At 39.1% G+C, this 21,002-nt stretch overlaps 1 protein-coding gene across 3 annotated transcripts in view; it reads left to right on the top strand.

The window, feature by feature from the left end:
- Nucleotides 1–18,498, top strand: part of ANKRD10 (ankyrin repeat domain 10) — a 42,710-nt gene extending 24,212 nt beyond the window's left edge. For 2 of the 3 annotated variants that reach the window (XM_020794319.3, XM_078391428.1), the window contains exons 4-6: nucleotides 2,184–2,419; nucleotides 12,966–13,061; nucleotides 16,720–18,498. In XM_020794319.3, the coding sequence (XP_020649978.3) occupies nucleotides 2,184–2,419; nucleotides 12,966–13,061; nucleotides 16,720–17,177 (790 nt within the window). In that variant the 3' untranslated portion in view covers nucleotides 17,178–18,498. Of the gene's footprint in view, nucleotides 1–2,183; nucleotides 2,420–12,965; nucleotides 13,204–16,719 lie in introns of all 3 variants that reach the window. The other variant, XM_020794320.3, reaches the window with a different exon arrangement.
- The last annotated feature ends 2,504 nt before the right edge of the window (nucleotides 18,499–21,002 follow it).

Raw genomic sequence — 21,002 nt, 5'->3', positions numbered from 1 at the left:
TCTCACAATTTCCAAATGTTACAATTGTCCTTGTTCTTTACACCAGATATTGCTTCCTTTGATTTTCTATCTGGAAGTCTCTAAGTGTGATTATAAGAAAAGGAAGCTTTGAAGAAGAACAGATTAAATTTGTCATACATACCTTCCTTTTGGATTTATCGGGGTTCTGAATAATTTAAAAACCAAACATCTTTATGAAATCTTAGGTGATTCCTTCTCTTTTTCCTCCTTTTTTCATCTAATCCATATTCTTCGTGTTATTAAGAGTTCTGGGATAGTCAGCTTTTGTCTGCCATTCCAGCAGTGTTATATTGTTCTCTGAAATGCCCTTAACCAAACTATATTCTATCTCCTTGTTCCATATTCAGGGAAACTGCTTGCTTTTGAATCTTCAGATTTGATATTCCTAAAGATACCATCATCTTGAAAATAATTCTGAAGTATTTGTATTGGTGATATCTTTCAAACAATTTTTCAGTTGCTGCTTCATATTTGGGACTTTGAATATAACCTTTAGAATATGTGGATGTTTGAGGAATCAAAAAAATTGACACGTGGCTAATAGGGTAATTAAGCTATGTTCTAAAGAAAACACATGTTCCTCAGCCTTTATAAAATATTTCATACCTTATTGTCTTCTCCACTGCCAAATATTTGGGGAGTCTTTTCTGTATGCCTCCTAAGTATAGAATCATAGGATAATGGCATTTTCAAGGCCATTGAGTCCAACACTCTGCTCAATATTCCATTTTTTGTTCCTTACATTAATGGGAACGTCTATGCTTTCTTCAGTCAAATATAATAAGAGGCTTGCCACCATTATTCCTGCATGTACATTTTTGTATTGTGGAAGATCAGCATGAGACTTGATGGAACTCTCTTTTCACTTGGACAAGTACTTGGGCACTGGAAGAAACAGGTGGAAGTGTCTGGTACAGATATGTTGTTTGCACCCCAGCAGGGACAGAAAAAGGAGGACTCCATTGAACCCAGCACCAATCTCTACCCCGTTCACATAGTTTTGCCCATTTAGTTTTGTTTTGCCACACATTATGTTGTCTAGATGCTAAATTGATGTTAATGGAACTTATTCTACTTCATTTGGAATTCTTAAGTAAGCAGATTACAGTATCATCTTCTGTAGTGCAGTACATACAAATTTGCAAACTCGACAAAACACTCATCAAGAAAGTGAGAAGATCGTTTTTCCTTTTTTGTTTCTTATATTAATAGGAGCAGATTAATACTGTATCTAGCTGATTACTATTCATTCTCTAAATTCTTGACCTATTGATTCATCCAGCTTTCACTTATCTAGTATTGTGAATTGAGGCACATGGCATATAAAAGCTAGTGCTTCAATTATATGGCTTTCTGTAGGCTTTCTAGTTAAAAATATTTTATTGCTATACTTTTGTGTTATTTGTATGTTGCCATTTTATTGCCCATTGTGTTAATATATGAGTTTTTGAAGTCAGCTATATTATGTGGTTTTTCATGGTGAATAACAGAATTTCTTCAGCTTTAATTGTTTATGTCTTCTTTTCAAGCTTAGTTCAATCAAATGCAAAATCCCCCTCCCCCCACAGTGGATGATATTGTACCACTTATGATGTCACAAACTTTGAAATAAGCACTAAGCTTAGTACAAAACATAATTAATAGTAAAGCAAAGGGCTGTATGCTGGTATATATGTAAATACTTTATTACACATGCATACCTATTTCATATTGTTAGGAAGAACAATAATGTATTTTGTGGTGTTAGATGTTAGAATGCCATGGACAACTAGTGCATTATGTAAAAATTGTTTTGAATATTCATTTTAAAAAATTAAAATCAAATTCAGTAGTATTGGATAGGACTTGGATTTAAAGTCTGACGTTTGTGTAAAGGTCAGATGCTTCAGACTGCAGGCCAGACATTTTAGCCTTTTTAGGCACTTAAATAGGAAACATTTACTTCTCATGGCACATAATTCTTAATTGTAGTGCCTCCAAAATTTTGCTTAGAATATAGATATGTGCTGAGAGATTAGTTATGTAATTTAAATTTTGATAACTTAAAAACCTTAATGAGAAAATTGCAAATTTCTCTCTCATCATCTTCTGAGTTAGTGAAGTCAGCAGCAGTCACCAGGTTGTTTGTTATGGGTATAATTCAATATGTTTGTATTGTGCAGCTTGAGAAATGCCAGTGGCCTGACAGCAGCAGATCTTGCACATACCCAGGGCTTCCAGGAATGTGCTCAGTTGCTCTTGAACCTCCAGAACAGCCCGCTGAACCATTTCAATAGCAATGGGACCTTAAATGGGCTTCATCAGAAGACAAGCCCCGGTCTGCTCAATAGAGGCATAAGTCGAAAGCGCACATTTGAAGATATGGAGTGTGTTGGAATGAAGAAAGCTAGGACTGAAGGTGAGGCATTGCATTTCTATCACTTTAGCTGAAAAATAGTGAAGTAAACTGAATCCCAGACAGCAGAACAAGAAGCCATAGTCTCTTACAAAGTGATGACAAGCCTGAAGCTTGCTGTTCTATTCTTTCTCTTTTGCATGTCAAAGATGGATATTGGAAGTATCTACCAGTAATTTTAAATTAACCAGGGTTATCAAATCACACTTTTTTGAGATCAAAGATGAACTAGTTGGTTTAAAACAGGAAGCTATTGATTTCCTAGAATGTTACAGAGACAGAATCCAGCTGGCAGCCATGACTTCCCATTGTGTCTGAACCAGGGCTGAATGTTAAATGGTTTTGATCTGTACCTTAAAGCAAGCATAGGTTACCTCGGCAGGGCTGTTCAGGTTTGTCTGCAGTTCAAGGGCTATATTCCCACTAGCAGATACCTAGAAGTGGAAGCACTGGCTGGATACAACTTTGAAGGCTTTCCAACTCTTCCGTCTCCACCTAGGTTAAGCCATTTGCTTTTCTCCCAAATCTGATATGGAGGGAGCGAATGATTTCCCTTTTTGGTTAGTGACTTCTGTAGAGTATCAAGCTGTTCAGTGATATGCTGAAGCTTCTGGAATATGGCCAGGACTGTCTTTCCCGTTATAATACAAAGTTCCCCCAACTGCTGTGTTAACCGTGTCAGTAGTTGATGGTTAGCCACCCCCAGATATTCAGGGGCCATTGTATTTTGCACACCTCCATCTGGGGTTCCTGAGGCTTCCCTGACTGGAGCAGTTTGATTTTGATCCAAAGTTAACTTGGTTGTCGTTGGCTCTGGGTTCCTGCAGTACACCTTCATTCTCACTGTTCTCCTGAGGATCTGCTGCCAGCACTGAAAACCTATTTGATGAGGCATTTTAGCTAAATCACTTACAGTTAAGGATATCGTAAAGGCAATGACTTCGTCCAGGCACAGTTGTTTAACGACCTTGGCAGGAGAGTTTGAAGAAGTTCCTTGGCGTTTTTTCTTCCTCCCCATAATGTTCGCTCTCCCAACAGACCAGATTTTGTGAACTCAAAATTATATGAAGTCAAATCAAAATAAAAAGTCCTACAAGCCTTTATCTCGATAGTCCAGAGTTAAGAAAATAAATAGAAACATATAGCTATAAAAAGGTAAAATCCTATAAAATGCTGTGGGGGTTAAAATGAAAAGGTAAGGGAGAAAGAGAGGACAGCTGTCAACAGCAATTCCTTACTTACCTCTTTGGTAAACATTTAAACATCTGTTATCAAGGTCTATCTATCAGCCATAGTAGCTCATCAGCCGCCTGATTCCCAAGCCTCTTCACTCTTTCGTCACCCTACCAGAAAATAGTTTTTTAAGGGGTCTCCAATCTACGACCCAACAGACCACACCTCCCTCTGCAGTGGTCACTGCATACTGTTCTATGGAGCCTAATGTCACTGCCCTTTGAACCCCTCGCCACAACGTCCAATTGCCTTCTTGCCTACAAGAATGTTTTCCTTGTGGCTATTCCTTCTGCTCGTAGAGCCTCAAAACTTGCTGCAGTCAGAGTTTACCCACTTTTTCTTCAGTTTTATCCGGACAAGGTTACTCTTCATCCCGATGTACCTTTTCTTCCAAAGCTTGTTTCTGAGTTTCATCTAAAGCAACCCATCATTCTACCAACCTTTTTTCCATCACCTGTTACTGATTTGAAGCATTCTGTCCACCTCTTAGATGTTAGGTGAGCGTTGGCCTTCTATGTTTCAAGGACCGCCTCTTTCCGCAAATCCAAGAGACTTTGTTTCTCCACACATGCCACACAGAGGATGCTTTTATCTCCTCCCAAATCATCTCTAAGTGGCTTGTATCGACCATTTGCCTAGCATATCAACCGGCTAAGAAGCCTCTTCCAGTTGGAATTAAGACTCATTTTACGAGGGTAGTGGCTACTTCAGCAGCATTCCTCAAAGGCGTTCCTGTCCCTGATATTTGCAGGGCTGCTACGTGGTCCACACCGTCTACTTTTGCCTCCCATTGGACCTCCGGGCTAATTTTGATGCTGCATTTGGACTAGCGGTCCTGTTGTCTGTTCTTCTGTGACATCCCTCCTCCGTTCCAGTAAGCTTGTTAATCACTCATTAGTGTGCATTCACAGAGACCACAAAGAAAAAAGAGAGGTTACTTACCTGTAACTCTGGTTCTTCAAGTGGTCGTCTGTGAATTCACACTTCCTGCCCATCCTCCCCTCTGTCCGTCACGTCTGTCTCATTTATCAGTGGCAGGCAGTTTGGGAACTGAGGCACTAGTCAGGATGGGCAGACCACGTGCACTAGGGGGACAGTCCTGGTGAACAAATGTTAAGTTCTAGAAGGTTCCGGAAACCTGTGCAGGCGCAGATTAACCCATTAGTGTGAATTCATAGATGACCACTCAAAGAACCAGAGTTACAGGTAAGTAACCTCTCTTTATTATTTACTCTGCTTCACTTCAATAAATAAGTTCTGTTTCTGTTCAGAAGACAAGTGTTCTGACATAAGTCATTTATATTGTGGATTGAAGTAATCCACTGGTGGCAGCGAGAAGAAAACGCGACGTGAGCCTTTGTGAGGGAAAACAAGCAGGGGCCACGTGGGTAAGCGCCACAAGGGCCAACTCCCTTTCTTAGATGTCATGGTCATACGCAAACTTGACCTCCTACACAAGGTCTACAGAAAACGCACCCACACAAACGGGTACCTGCACAAAAACTGCAACCACCACCCGCAACAAAAAAGAGGCATAATCAAAACACTGGTAGATCATGCAAATTGGAACTGTGAAGCTCAATTTCTCAGCACCGAACTTAACCATCTGAATTGGGCCCTATAGGCAAATGGCTATTCCAAGAATGAAATCACAAGAGCCATCAAACCGAAAAACAACAACACTGAACTGAAGAAGAAAAACAGCCACCCACAAATAAAGTATTTCTGCCATATATCAAAGGGGTCACAGACTGCATGGGGAAACTTTTGAAAAACAACCTACAAACAGTATTCAAGACCACCACAAAATGCAACAAATATAATGGTCAGCAAAGGACAAAAGGGACCCCCTCACCACTGCAGGAGTATACCTGAAACCTTGCAGTTGTGGCCAGGTATATGTTGGGACCACAAAATGCAGCATCCACACCAGAATCAAAAGAACATGAAAGACACTGCAGACTAAAACAACCGGAAAAATCAGCAGTAGCGGAACATGCCCTGAAACAAGCTGGACATGAAATCCTATTTAAAAAAACAGAAGTACTGGACAAACACCAGCAATCATTATGTTAGACTACACAGGGAAGCCATTGAAATCCACAAACATCAGCAAAGCTTCAACAAAAAAGAAGAAAGTCTAAAACTTAACAAAACCTGGCTCCCAGCACTGAAAAATACAGCCTGCAAAAGAACTCTATCCAGCCATAAGGGTAGACGACTGCACACAAAAGACCAGCCAATAACACCCATCTATCACAGTGACAGATCATATATCCCCCTTATCACAACAATACACCCATAACAAAAGGACAAAAAGCTGATCCGACAACTACAGATACTCAACTATCCCACACGCTACACCAGAACACAAGAGTTCTAACTTCTGTCCTCTGAAGATGCCGGCCACAGAAACTGGCAAAACGTTTGGAAGAAAACCTCCAGAACATGGCCAAACACCCCGAAAAACCTACAACTACCATGTACTCTACTCCTTTGCACCACAGTGCACCTACAAACAACCTTCTCAGTCACTATCCTGCCAATCAAGGCCTCCATCCAAGACTACATCCGCCAAGAAGTTCTCATGCTGTATACCAAGTGCTAGTTTTTGAGGTCTTTGGAGAGGCAGGATGATGTTCCTTTATAGGAGACCACTCACTTGATGTGCTCCCTCTATAACAATCCAGGTTGAGGGGGTGGGTTGCATCATAAGCACCCTATGGTGACAGGCAAATCTGGTTTGTCACTTTCTCATAACAAGCTTAAGTGGAAGATGGAGTATGCCATCGGGACCTCCAGATTTTCAGCCTTAGCATTTGGAGGAGCACACTATGGAGCACTTCCTTCAGGAATTAATACAGTGGTGCCTCACTTAACGAGGATAATCCGTTCCAGCGAAATCACTGTAGAGCGAAATCCTCATTCAGCAAAATAAAAAATCCCATTGAAACGCATTGAAAACGCATTCAATGCATTCCAGTGGGCTGAAAACTCATTGTCCAGCGAAGATCCTCCATAGGGGCGGCCATTTTCGGTGCTTGGAATCCGTCCAAAAACACAGCGGGGAGCCATTTTACACAGTGGGTGGCCATTTTGAAGCCGCTGATCAGCTGTTTTAAAATCGTCGTAATGCGAAGAATCAGTTCCCAAAGCAGGGAACCGATCGTCACAAAGCAGATTTTGCCTAGTTAAAACATCATTTTGCGATTGCAAAACAGTCATCCTATAGCGGTTTCGTCGTTTAACGAAGCAATAGTTAAGCAAGGCACCACTGTAGATGTGCCTGTGAAAACTTTACATGTCACTCCTACCTCTCCAAATGGAACAGGTATTCTCTTCTTTCTGAGTGTAATATAACATTTCACCTATCTGGATGCCTGACATGGATCCTCTGATTCCTTCTTCACCTAGGCTTTGAAGGTCTTTCCCATATTTAAGGTGTACCTATAGGCCATTTTAGCTTACCACCCACAGCCCTTTGGTTGCTCCTGATTTCATTGCATTCATTCAAAGACATTTTTAAGGAATTCCTCTGCCTGCCTCACCCAACGTAGCACAAGAACCTCTACTTTGCCTTAGGGCAAACCCTCAAACCTCTTACCCCATTTGATCTCCACCTTCAGCCTCTAGGTGAGTGGCTATGCTTCACTTTGGACCACCTTTCCTTTAATTCCATGAGGAAAAAGGAAGTTGGTTATTCATTAAAACAGTATATACTGATGGTCATAGTTGAAATGTAAAAGTAGTAAATAAAATAGAACCAAACACCTTTGAAAAATCTAGCATAAGAATTGTAAATGAATTCAGTGAAAACAGTAATTTTTAAATTGTAGATCCATGCCGCAGGCAGCCAATTGGATGATTGTATGTGTGGATGTTTCCAGGCAGCTAATAAAGGAATCAGGTAGACTGTATAACTGGAAGCAGAAGATGTATACGTTCTTTTCTTCTCTCTCTCTCTCTCTCTCTCTCTCTCTCTCTCTCTCTCTCTCTCTCTCTTTTTGGTCTGCCAAACAAGATAAAAATTGGTCTGTGGTATCGAACATGAACTGTTGGATAGGAACAATAAAACAATCACATTGCCAAATAATAGCTTAAGTAACATTCCTGAAGAATGTGAACACTACATAAAGAACAGATTTGGATTACTAAACTTGGTTGATTGCAGACAAGAAGAAATAGACTAAAACTTGAGTGTCTTATCAGAAAGAATTTCAAACACATTGTTTCTGTGACCAAAGGAAAGAAAAGACTTGATAAATGGCTAATGAAGCTTTTTAAAATGACAAGTGTAACAAATAAAAGCAAATTGTAACTGAAAGAGATTCAAAATTCTAATGCAACTTTTCAGTTATACACATGGCCAAAGAAAACTGTTACAATAATCAGTGCAAAGAAATGGAAGAGAGAACAAGAAAAAAGGGGAAAAGATATCTTCTGTAAGACTAAAGATATTAAAGGAAAGTTTTTAACCAAATTTAGGGATACTGCAAGATCAACCAGAGATTACGAGGGGGTGCTGATTGAGCCTTTCCCAGAAAGAATTGTGCTAGGAAGCTATAAATTGCAGGGTGTATTGGCCAATTTGTCTGTATTCAATTGTGCAAAAATCAACTACCTATGATTTTAACTTACTTTTCATGTTCAGGTCCAAAGTGAACATGGCAGCACCTCCAGAAAAGTTCAGTGTGGAAGAGCATAGGACCATAATCATGTTCCTGTTTCTCCAAGGGAAAGGTGCAAAGCAGATCCATGATGAAATGTCACAAACTATGGATGACAGTGGCCCTTCATATGCAACAGTTAAACGTTAGGTTGTCAATTTTAAAACTGGCCATTTCGGTGTTGAAAGTGAGCACCCAGCGGAAAGCTTGTTTCTGCCTCTGTGCCTGCAAATGTGAAAGCCATAATCATGGAGGACCGAATATCAACTAAAAGTATTACTATATATCTGAGAATATCATGTGAGAGAGTTAGTGCCATTATCCACAACGACTTGGAAATCTGAAAGCTGGCAGCAGAGTGGATCCCCAAACGTTTGACAACCAAACAAAAGAGGAAATGTGTGAAGTCATTGGCTGCTTTGGAACATTTTGCAAGAAATGAGTCAGTTTTCCTGGGCAAGCTGGTAACTGGTGATGAGACATGGATCTACTGTTATGATCCTGAGACAAAGGAACAGTCTAAGGAATGGAGGCACAGTGGTTCCTCCAGGCCAAAGAAGTTCCCAGTGCAAAGTTTGGTGCAGAAGCAAATGGCAACAGTTTTTTTGGGATAAGAAGGGAATTCTGATGGTGGACTACCTCCAACAGGGTTCAACCATCAATGCAAAATATTACTATGCTTTATTGACTAAGATGAGGCAAAACATCAAGGAAAAATGTCAAGGAAAGCTCTCCAAAGGTGTCATCCTATTGCATGACAACACTTCGTCACACACTGCAGGTGAAACAATGACAAAATTGACCTCCGCTTTCAAGTGATACCCCATCCACTTGTAAGCCTATTCTCCTAACCTGGCTGCTTCTGACTATTATCTGTTCCCCAAACTCAAAAAACACCTAAAGGACAACTATTTGGGAGTGTTCTGGGGGCAACAAATGCTGCAAGTGAGTGGTTACACCAGTAGCCAGAAGAATTTTATTTGCAGGGAATTAAGAAGCTGCAGGACAGATGTTGCAAGTGCATTGACTTCCTGGGGGAATATGTATAATAGTATGGCAGTTACAGCTTCCTAGCTCATTTTTTTCTGGGAAAGCCTCAATACTTATCAGCACCCCCTTATATATTGTCTAATAAAATAGGGAAAATTGGAAACAGTACACTGAAGCGCTACACAGAAGAAACACGTGGATGATATTTGCCTTCAAAGAAAAATCTGTTGCTGACGATTTTGCAGGTTTTGAAAGTGAATGAAGTTCACTGTCAAAACAATTGGAAGAAATAAGCCACCAGGCGTAGATTAAGTCTACAGATACAGTGGTGCCTCGCTTAACGATTGCTTCGTACAACGAAAAATTCACTTAACGATGGCTTTTTCGGAGTGATCTTGTGCTTCACTTAACGATTTTCCCTATGGGCGATTTTCGCTTAACGATTTCGGGACCATGCTTCACTTAACGATGACAGTTTTAGGTCCCCTTGTTTCGCTTAACGTTTTTTTTACAGCCCCGTTTTTGCTATTTTTAAAATATTCAAAAATGTTTAAAAATGTTTAAAATGCTTGGAATCGTGAGTACAACTAATAAAACCTTCGTTAACTTAATTTGGCTTTGTTCTGAGTCTTTTTGAATTTTTTGTGAATTTTTCCCCCCATTGAAATAGGCTTCAATGCATTTCAGTGGGTTTCGCTTAACGTTTTTTCCTATGGGGATTTTCGCTTAAGGATGGTAATCCGTTCCAATTGGAACGGATTATCCGGTTTTCAATGCATCTCTATGGGAAATGGTGTTTCGCTTAACGATGTTTTCACATAGCGATTTTTTTTGAACCAATTAAAATCGTTAAGCGAGGCACCACTGTATCTTGTTTCAAGCTATTGAGACTGAATTTTGCCAGAATCCTAACTAGAATTTATTAACAAGTCCAAAATGCAAAACAACGGCCCATGTACTGAAAGTTCCAAAGAACTGTTAAATGTTAAAGACTGGAGTCTATACAATTGTGTTCAAAATTATTCAACCCCCACTGAAATTGAATGTTTTGGCCATTTTGACATTGATTTTGATCATTCAGTCATCTTGCTTACATTTACATGAAAGAGGCACTTGTAGGTCAGAGAAATATAACCTTAAGTTTATAATGAAATAACCACAAATGTCTTTTCTGTGCTCACATCATTATTAGTTTTTATTCAACCCCCAAGTGACATTCAATCTTAGTACTTAGTACAACATCCTTTTACAGTTATAACAGCTTGACACAAGTGTCTTGCAGCGATCTACGGGTATCTTAGCCCTTTCTTCATGGGCAAAAGCCTCCAGTTCAGTCAAATTCTTAGGCTTGCGCACTGCAACTGCTTTCTTTAAGTCCCACCAGAGGTTCTCGATCGGATTTAAGTCTGGTGACTGTGATGGCCACTCCAAAATGTTCCAGCCTTTCCTCTGCAACCATGCTCTAGTGGACTTGGAGGTATGCTTGGGATCATTGTCCTGTTGAAAGGTCCAACGTCTCCCAAGCCTCAGGTGTGTGACGGACTGCATCACATTTTCATCCAATATCTCCTGGTACTGAAGAGAATTCATGGTACCTTGTACACGCTGAAGCTTCCCTGTACCTGCAGAAGCAAAACCGCCCCAAAGCATTATTGACCCTCCGCCATGCTTCACAGTAGGCAAGGTGTTCTTTTCGTCACATGCCTTGTTCTTCCTCCTCCAAACATAGCGTTGATCCATGGGCCCAAACAGTTCTAATTTTGTTTCATCAGTCCACAGAACACTATCCCACAACTTTTGTGGTTTGCCCACATGACTTTTGGCATACTGCAGTCGACTCTTCTTATTCTTGGGAGACAGCAAGGGGGTGCGCCTGGGGGTTCTGGCATGGAGACCTTCATTACGCAGTGTGCGCCTTATTGTCTGAGCTGAAACTTCTATACCCACATCTGACAAATCTTTTTTCAGTTCCTCAGCAGTCACACGGGGACTTTTCACCACTCTACGCTTTAGGTAGCGCACAGCAGTCGAAGTCAGCATCTTCTTTCTTCCACGACCAGGTAGCATTTCAACAGTGCCCTTTGCCTTGAATTTGTGAATGATGCTTCTTATGGTGTCTCTTGGTATGTTTAACTTCTTTGCAATCTTCTTATAGCCATTGCCCTTCCTGTGAAGACAAATCACCTCTTCTCTTGTCTTCCTGGACCATTCTCTTGACTTCACCATGTTTGTAACCACACCAGTAAATGTCTAGAAGGAGCTGAGTATCACAGTCATTTTAAAGCTGCCTAATTGGTGCTTATTATGCTTGATTGGTGCTCGGTGACATCCACAGGTGTTTTCAATACCTGATCGAAAACACCTGAATGAACCTCTCTTCTTCAGAGTGGTAGTCTTTAAGGGGTTGAATAATTGTGGCAATGAAGAAACCACAAAAGAAACATTTACTACTGTATTACATAAACAATTGATTTTATTTTAGTTGCATTTGGTTCTTTAAAACGTCCTTGTAGGATTTCATTCTGAATACAATTCCAAATGTACACTATAGTCCCTAAACCCCTTTACAGCATTGGGGGTTGAATAATTTTGAACACAACTGTATATAGGACTGTCACATTAATTTCTCATGCAACCAAAGTGATGCTCAAGATTTAACAGCAAAGACTTTTACCATATGTGGAGCAAGAAATGCCAGATATTTGTGCTGAATTCAGAAAAGGAGCAAGCACCAGAGATCATATTAAAAATATATGTTGGGTACTGGAACATACCAAAGAATTCCAGAAGAAAATCAGTGTATGTATACAGCAAACCTTTTGACTGTGTGGATTGTGAATAAGGATGTGCACTTTTTTGTTCATTTGCTTGACTACAAATCCCAGGGTTTTCCATTCTGAGAGTCCCACCTGAAATACAGATACCTACATAACTTTGGCTCGCCTAGGAGAAATCCTTAAGCTTGAAGGCTCCATGGCCTAGTGTAGGCCTGTCTTCCTGCTGGGTATTTTCTCAGTGAACTCACACATCCCTGCCTATCATCCAGTATCTGAAATTGTAAAACATAATATGCAAATAACAGGATGCTGTATATGCATGAACAAACTATGCCAAGTCAGATAATCCAAGCAAAAGTTTTAACTAATTACACTTCAAACATAATCTTCTCCATTGTCATTAGTGATTGAGTAGGTTAGGAAGTTAAATATATGTATGTAAGTAGTTCTTCCAGATAACCATGTTCTTAATTTACATCTGTTTCTGGTTAAGTACATTGAGCCTAGCTGGGTATGGATATAAGTCATAATAAAGTAATCTCTCTTGATAGTATGAGGGATTGTTTGAAAATCATGGGAACAAACCACTTGGGAGTGAACACTCTGCAGTGGCCTGGAACAGTCAGGGCAAGGTGTACTATATTCTAACATGGTTACAAGGCTGAAATGTTAAAAGAATTATGGTGGCTGAATATTTAGTTGGGATTATTTTTAATCATACCAATGAAGTAACCCCCAGATGCCTTTGCCATTATTTAAAACCCCTATTCTTCTCTCTTAGCTTTTTAAAATATCTTATATATATGGTTTATGAAGAATGTGGGTATGCAGTTAAACATGAAATCTTGACCACTTTAAACATTATGCATTTTTTCTAAACAGGTCAGAGTTTTGATGGCTTAATACCAATGATAAATGGAGGAACTGAGGAAGATGCTGACAATATGCATGTTGATAGAGAGTTTCCTGTTATATCAGGTGGGAGTGAAGAGTTTCCTGTTAACCACAACAACATTCAAATGATTGAAGATGCCAGAGAGAAGAGTGGTTCTAGTGGACCCAAAGAGATTGAAATTTACACAGTTTCTGCAATGCAGATACCTTGCCGTTGCAAGAATCAGTATGCATTTTACCTCTAATTTAATCTTTTTAGATATCCCCAAACTACTGTATTACAAAAACATATTAAGGCACTTTAATTAGGAAGACCATCAATTTCTGGAAATGTTGTAAGAGAACTAATTACAGGTCTAAATACATTGCTAGTGGCTTATCCAATTCAGTTAAAGATTTGCATGCTATGTGCCTTGAACATAGTTGCTTTCCAAAAGAATATTTGTACTTTAATGCAACAATTATATATTACAATTGAAAGTTATTTGCACTACCTTTATAGTAATCTGTTCAATATGTGGTATTGCAAATTTAGCTGAATAAATAATATATTTACTACAAAGTTCACCTATGTGCATTGAAACAACATACTGTTTTGGACTGTTCAGCTGAATTAATACTAGATTGACGTGTGAGTTCCTATTCAAAACCTAAAGGAAAATGCTATCCATATCTGGCCAGATAATAATTGTTAGTATCCTCATTTCCACGTCAACAGATCTGTGGAATGTTATTTGCACATAAAGCCTGCAGTCACATCAGGGAATTCTTAAATTCAGTCTCAGATCAGATGTTTTGTTTTCATTGAGACTGCAGCTTGCAAGAAAGGCAGTTTAGGCCTTCCTTTTGAGACAGAATTCTGATGAAAACCACCCTCTCCGTGCTATTAGGAAAAATAGCATTTGATTTGGCTGCAAGCCATATTATCAGTGTAACATGTAATTTGATGCTGTCACTTAAAATGCAAAAAAGTTGTGTGTGCAGAGATGTGTCACAATTTCTTGAAAATAACTGGGAAAGACTCGCTGTGCTGTTACAATGATCAGCGTTCTCTTATGCAGAATTTTGGATTGTCACTGATCTTTTTAGTCTCAAACTGGTGTTAATCACATTTTCTTAAAAGTACTCACATTTTCAGATTGCCACAAATCAGATGTTTAGTTTTGATTTTTTTCTTAAGATAGACTGTTTTGCCATGTACACATTAATATAATTGGATGATATTGCTATATAACACTGGGGAGGGTAAAATCTTAAAGACATTTATTTTTAAAACAGTAAAATTTATTGTAGCAATTGTGTTACATTTGTAGTTTCAGCACAGCCATTGTCATCAGTGGAAGTACTTTTACATTAAAAGAACTTTATACAAATTTTAATAATCAGCAATGAGGAAGCAACTGTTATTTTACAGAGTGCCTATTCAACAGGCAGCTTAAAACATCAATCAGCAGCCAATATAGCTCTTAAATATTTATTTCATATTTTGCCACATAAGAATATTAAGTTATATAAATTAGATTGAAGTAGTCCTTGTATTTGCATACAAGAAAACAGAATCCTGGTAATTATGAACTACAGGCTGCTTCTTTTCACTCCTACTTGGTTTTCCCCACTATAATGCATCATTAAGAGTTGAAAATTTCCCATGTCATATGAACCAGGGATGCTGGCTTTCTAGTTCTTTGCAAGTAGGTTGCATAAGCCAAGAGAAGCCTTGGTTAAAAATCCTGGCTTGTAAAACGAACGGTGAGCCAGTATTCCCAATTAAAACAAGACTAAGTGGTCAGTTTTTGATTAACTTAGTTCCTTACATTAGTGGAAGAAACAAAGTGGCAGCTAGTTGGCTGTGTGTGAGAGCAGAAATGACTTCCATTTATACTTGTGCTTAGTGGCCTTGTTTGCATGAAATGGTAAGTAAGGAACTGGAAAACGTAGCTTACTAGATGCAAGCAGTGTGCTGTTTATTGTGCCCTGCAAACCTGAGCACAAATGCCGCTCTGGTTTGTTTTTCTCCAAACAAACCAGAGACAATATCCACAAACCTAAAACAAACTTTGGACTTAGAGAAACAAACCAGAGCATCAACTGTGCCTGTGTTTGCATGGCACAATAAAGCCACACAGTAAAGCTCTGTGATTTTGTTCAGCAACTTCTGCTGCAAGAGGATCCCTCTCTTACTGTGTGGTGCAACTACAACCTATAGCTGTGGGTGTTGTGTATATATTCTAAACTTCAGATAAATTTATTGAATTGCCAAATACAGAGCTGTCTCCTTAGGGCAGGGTAGAAAATTATAGTCTATTTAACAAAAAACTTATTTTGAAGCAAGCATTTTTTGTTTTACTATTGTTTCTAGTGCCATTACATACACAGTTTTGCTTCTTGACAAAAGAAATGTAAGGAGTGAAATACTGTTCATGACATGCTTTACTTACTGCATTAATTTTTTAATTTGAAAGGAGATACTTTGTCTGCAGTGCTGTGTACATTTTCCATACATTTATAATTTTTTGGCAAATTGTACATGCCCTTGAAAAATAATGATTCTGCTTTATATTTTAAATAAAAGTTGATCTAAAATAATTATTACCCACAGGACGTTGCATAATCATTCTTGCATTTGCATAAGGCTTTTTAATAATGGCGGCTTAGTGTGTGGTCATCAGATAAATAAAAGGACAAAAATGATATTGAAATGACCCATATTGTGTCAAAACCCTGGACTATTAAGAAGTTTATTTTCTATTAGCATAAAGTTTAGGACCCTGGTTTAAAATGGATAGGATTTGTGGTGTGAACAAATCAACGATGTTCAGCATTCTGAACAGAAAGAACAATATATACAGTTAAATTACACTGATGGAGCAATTTTATCTGTACAGTGGTGCCTCGCTTGAGGAGGATAATCCGTTCCAGCGAAATCACTGTAGAGCAAAATCCTCATCAAGCGAAATAAAAAAGCCCATTGAAATATACTGAAAACCGGTTCAATGTGTTCCAGTGGGCAAAATACCTCAGCGTCCAGCGAAGATCCTCCATAGGGCGGCCATTTTCCGATGCCTGTGCAGCGAAAAATCCGTCCTGAATACAGCGGGGAGCCATTTTGAACAGCCGGTGGCCATTTTGAAAACCCAACAATCAGCTGTTTTGATCGTGGTAATGTGAAGAATCTGTTCCCGAAGCAGGGAACCGATCATCGCAAAGCGGATTTTGCCCATTAAAACATCATTTTGCAATCGCAATAACGATCGCAAAAACATTGTCGTGAAGCGGATTCATCATCAAGCGGGGTAATCATTAAGCGCAGCACCACTGTATATAATTCATTTCCCACCTTCATTTTTTAATTATTTAAATTAAAGAAAAAATATACAAAACAGAAATAGATACTTAATAAAAAATACAATTTTAAGGTAAAAAAACTTAATGAACAACTTAAACTATTCAATTACAAAAAGTGTGCCCTCCCACCTGGACTGTTTGGATATATATTAAAACAGTTTTTTCCCCTTTATGAAGTCCCATTTGTGTTCGCATTGTCCAGTTTTATCAAATACAGATGGCTCTGTTTTTTAAAGTGTATGTGCAAGCTAATCGAGAGCTGTACCATGGGTTAGTACTGAGACATGTTTTTGTTCTGGACAGTTTGTAAATCTTTTACTAGAGGTTTAGTATGATGGAGATTACTTTTATTTTTATTTGAGTCAATTTGTGGTGACAGGTCTATTTTTTAATACAGATATGAATTGCAGTAACTCCATACTGAATGCTTTGGCAAATGGACATATCACCAATGGACATTTGGACTTCACTTCCCCAGCTCAACTCAATGGATTGAGTGCCAGGCGTGAAGAATGCCTAGCATTGGTAGTGCCTAATGCACTAGCAGCTACTTGTAAACATGCAGTCAATGTTGGCCGTAATGCTGAGGAACCAGAAAAAGTGGTGAATTCTGCTTCTGAGTTATGTGGCTCTTTGCATCTGAATGGAAGCCCTAGTAGCCTTGTGTCCAGCAGGCCTATGTGGATGGATGATCTTGGCGATACATTGCACTATGGACATTACCATGGTTTTGGGGATACTGCTGAAAGTATTCCTGAACTTAACAGCGTTGTTGAGCATTCCAATTCTGTTAAAGTTGCACAGAAATATGATAATACCGTTTTGGGTACAATGTATCTTTATCATGGTTCGTAAACCATTGATATCAGCTTCTTTTTGGAACTACTAAACAATGTAATTTTGATGGGAGAAAATACCATCTGAAAGGTGCAACAAGTAACAGTTTTTCACATATTGGTTAAAATAAATTGATTGTTAATAGCCTTATGTTCCTAATTTTGCATGCACAGGTTCATTTAATTATATGGATAGCTGCTTTTACTATGGATTGTTCTTTTTTATGACAAGTACTAGTTTTTTACTTTTTTATTTCTAAGCTTGTTAGCACTCTACTGTAGAACTTTGTTTTCACTTTCATTAAATTAAACTTTGAGGAGACATTAATTTTTTATATTAGAAAAGTATGCATTTTCTAATTTAAGACCTGTTGAGACTATGGTAAACAATATCAGTGCCCACTATGGCTATGCAAGGAGTGGGTGATGACAATAAAAACACTAGATGTAATCTACTTGCTCACTTCTCAGAAGGCAGTTGGATTTTTTTAAAAAAATGAATAAACTAACTGCTTAAAACCAAGTACAGTAGTGGTGGGTGATTGCAAACACATTGGTTCAGACAGCTTGTCTTATTTCACAAAGTAGTGGCAGTCTATTTTTTTAAACAATCCTTTTTATGTTACAAAACTGGGAAATGGATTTGCAGAGTAAAATTGGGACAATTTTTCTTTCATTACCTTCTTTCCCCGAAAATAAGACCTAACCTGAAAATAAACCCTAGTATGATTTTTCAGGATGCTTGTAATATAAGCCCTACCCCCAAAATAAGCCCCAGTTAAGTGAAAGCCCATCCTCCATCATTGTGCAACAACCAGTTGAAGATGACATAAATGTATTTGAATAAATGTAGATTGTTGTACATGAAATATAAAACATCCCCTGAAAATAACCCCTAATGCATTTTTGGAGCAAAAATATAAGACCTTGTCTTACTTTCAGGGAAACACGGTACAGAGATACACGATATTTTACCATGGCTCACAGAATAGCATGTTGGCACTGTTTTACTGTGTATGTGAATTTTAAGAACTGTTGAACTGTCTGGTCAATATATTTCAGCTTTGCTTTATTATATGCATATATTTGTTTTTGATTTTTTTAAAAAGTAAGATACATTGCTTTGTACTGTTGAAATATTGTGAATTTCTAACCTAAAGAAGGGGCTGTATTCTTTTTTAAAGCCAAATTCAGTGGAAATATACTGTCTGAAAGTTGAGTAGATTGTATGTATATGCAGAATATGTATACGTCCGCTGCAGAAGCTGTGCAGCATCACTACTTTTGTGATTTTGGATAACATTAAGATGAACTAAAAGTAAACTGGTTCCATCTGTAAACTGTGTTTGTATTTTTTTTTTTTTGCTTCACAAGGGACCTTTACAAAATGAATTTTTAAAAATAAACCCCATTTTCCGTTATATTGTAATATTTTTGTGTGGCAGCAATATTGTATTTTTTGCCTGATGTTTGGCTTCTACATGTATTTTAAATGCAGATTATATATTTCCCTTCTCAAGTGAGATGGAATTAAATGAAAATATGTTAGTTATTCTGGGTTTTAAAATATGGTTGTAAAAATTACAACTTAATTAACAATCTTCTTGCACATTAAGATGTTTATGGTCCAGAAGGTTGCTCTTTTTTCTGCACATTTTCTTTTCTGCAAGTGTTCCTCCTGCACTAGGAAGTTGTCCTATTTCATAGATGTATGTAATTACAGCATCTACAAAAGGTATGGTGTAGACACTGTCCAGCTTTCATATGACATGCCAAGAGAAAAACAGTGTCCTGTCTGGGCTTCCCTTTGGAAGGAAAATGCACTACTTGTTAATGCAGTTTGGGACTGTTTACCTTGGTACTGTTTGATTCTCTCACTTTATCTAGCCTCATACTGGATATCAAAATTACTTGTTTGTAGGAGTGTGCATTTTTGTATTTTTAGACTCTAGCTCCCACAATTCTCCCAGAATTCCCTAGGTAGAATTCTGTGAGTTTCATCCCACAAACATACCAGGAAAATGTGTGCTTCTGAGGCTGCATGGCCTTCTCTGGCCTCTGTTTCCAGTTTTTAATGTTAAAAGAAAAGGGAGTAATATAGAAGGACACCTCCCAAATAACAATGCTAGAACTGCTATATGTGCATCACAGTCAACAATGCTGATTCTGTAGGTTGAAGAATTGTACTTTGGCTTTGACCTGGTGGGCATATCCAAGGGAAAATGTCCTGAGGACCAGTCTAGAAAGGAAAAGAGGATGAGGAATGTGATTCTGTCTGTTTCATGTTCGAGAGATGCAGGTAATTGCATCTGAACCACTAGAGAAAGTCCTTCAACAAGACTTACTCAGGCTGACACCCAAGTGCCTCCTAAGGCTCCCTATCAGAGTAAAATTCAGGAGGAAGGATGACTGTCCTTGCCAGCAGTAGAGGGCGGGCAAGGACAGTAGGTGCCTGAGTATACTTTGGTCCCTGCAGTGCCTTTAACAAGGTTTGCTGCTGTGGAAGTGTTAGATTCCACCTTCTTATTTTTCTTCCAGGGGATCAATGGAGAGAGAATGATTTGAGTTTAAGAGTTCATCATATGACCTCTCAATACAGTGTGAGGTTCTTCATCGTGGCCTCTGTGAATGCACATATATGGGTCTTGTCTGTGCCTGCGCTGACAGTCTCAGAAGATTCTAGAGCTAAAAGTAACAATTTTATGGTGTGATCTCCCATGAGTCATAGTCTCCTCCCACCTATCGTTCCCCTCAATTCCTTTTTTCTGCTGTGCTGAAAGGTTCTACAGAAGAGAGGAAGAGCAATTTTTGGCCTTTATACTACTAATAATCTTTTCCCTTTTCAATTACCTTATCAATGGACCTTTCCTGTTCTGATTTCCTGTGAGTTTTCCCCCGTCAGTTTCAGGATTCGTTTTCCCCCCCTTCCCTGGACTCTACAACCATTTTTCCCCTTCCTTCCCGCCATTTATGGCTTCTTCAGCTCTTTTCAAGCACTGTGTTGGCTGCAATAGTAAAATACCATCTTCTGACAGCCACGACAGGTGCTTAAATTGTTTGGGAGAACAACACTAGACTCAGTCTTGCACGACATATAAACGTTTTACTAAACCCACACTGAAACACAGACTCCAGAGGGTCAGATCTCACCTTTGGGAGGAAGCCATGAATCCTGCTGCTGCTATTCCCTCCGAGGCTCAACATTTGGATACAGTGGCTCCGTGGCAAATCCCATCCTCGTCCGCCCCGGGCCATTTGATTCCGTCTCTCTGCTCTAAAGAAGGCTCCAATACATCCAGGGCTTCAAAGCCTAAAGCAGCCAAGGAGCGTGAACCTCCTAAGAAAAAGAAGGAAAAACCTGTTAACAAGAAATCTAAAAAGGTTAAGTCTGTTCACCTCGATCTCCCCCCCCCCCCCCGGAGAGCGTCCACCCTTTCCAATATTGGAATAGTCATCTTTAGAGGTGCCAGGATCTATAGTGGAAAAGGATGAGGTGCATATTCCGTCAGCACAAGCTCCAGTCATGGCTGGTAGCTTCTCTCCCTTCACTGGCCACATTGGGACTGAGCTTCCATCCATTCCGGCCACTGCCCATTGGAGCCCTACTTCAGGGCGGGCCTTTGATACCGAACCATCGGAGCCTGAAACTCCTCAGTCTCCCAAGAAATGGAAGGAGAAAAGGAAACATATTGAGCCATCCACTCCAATGTCTCAGTTCAGTCACTGCTACCAATTCCCCTTCTTCCCGGCTTACCAGCAGCTTGCTTTTCAACAACTTGGCATTGAAAATTTCTTCCCATTCGCCAACCAATTTCAAATGGTGGCGTATCATAGATTCTCCCAG

Source organism: Pogona vitticeps, chromosome 3 (genome assembly GCF_051106095.1).
Source record: "Pogona vitticeps strain Pit_001003342236 chromosome 3, PviZW2.1, whole genome shotgun sequence".
Taxonomy (NCBI): Eukaryota; Metazoa; Chordata; class Lepidosauria; order Squamata; family Agamidae; genus Pogona; species Pogona vitticeps.
The sequence above is the reverse complement of the archived record's forward strand: the minus strand, read 5'-3'. Positions and strand labels throughout refer to the sequence as shown.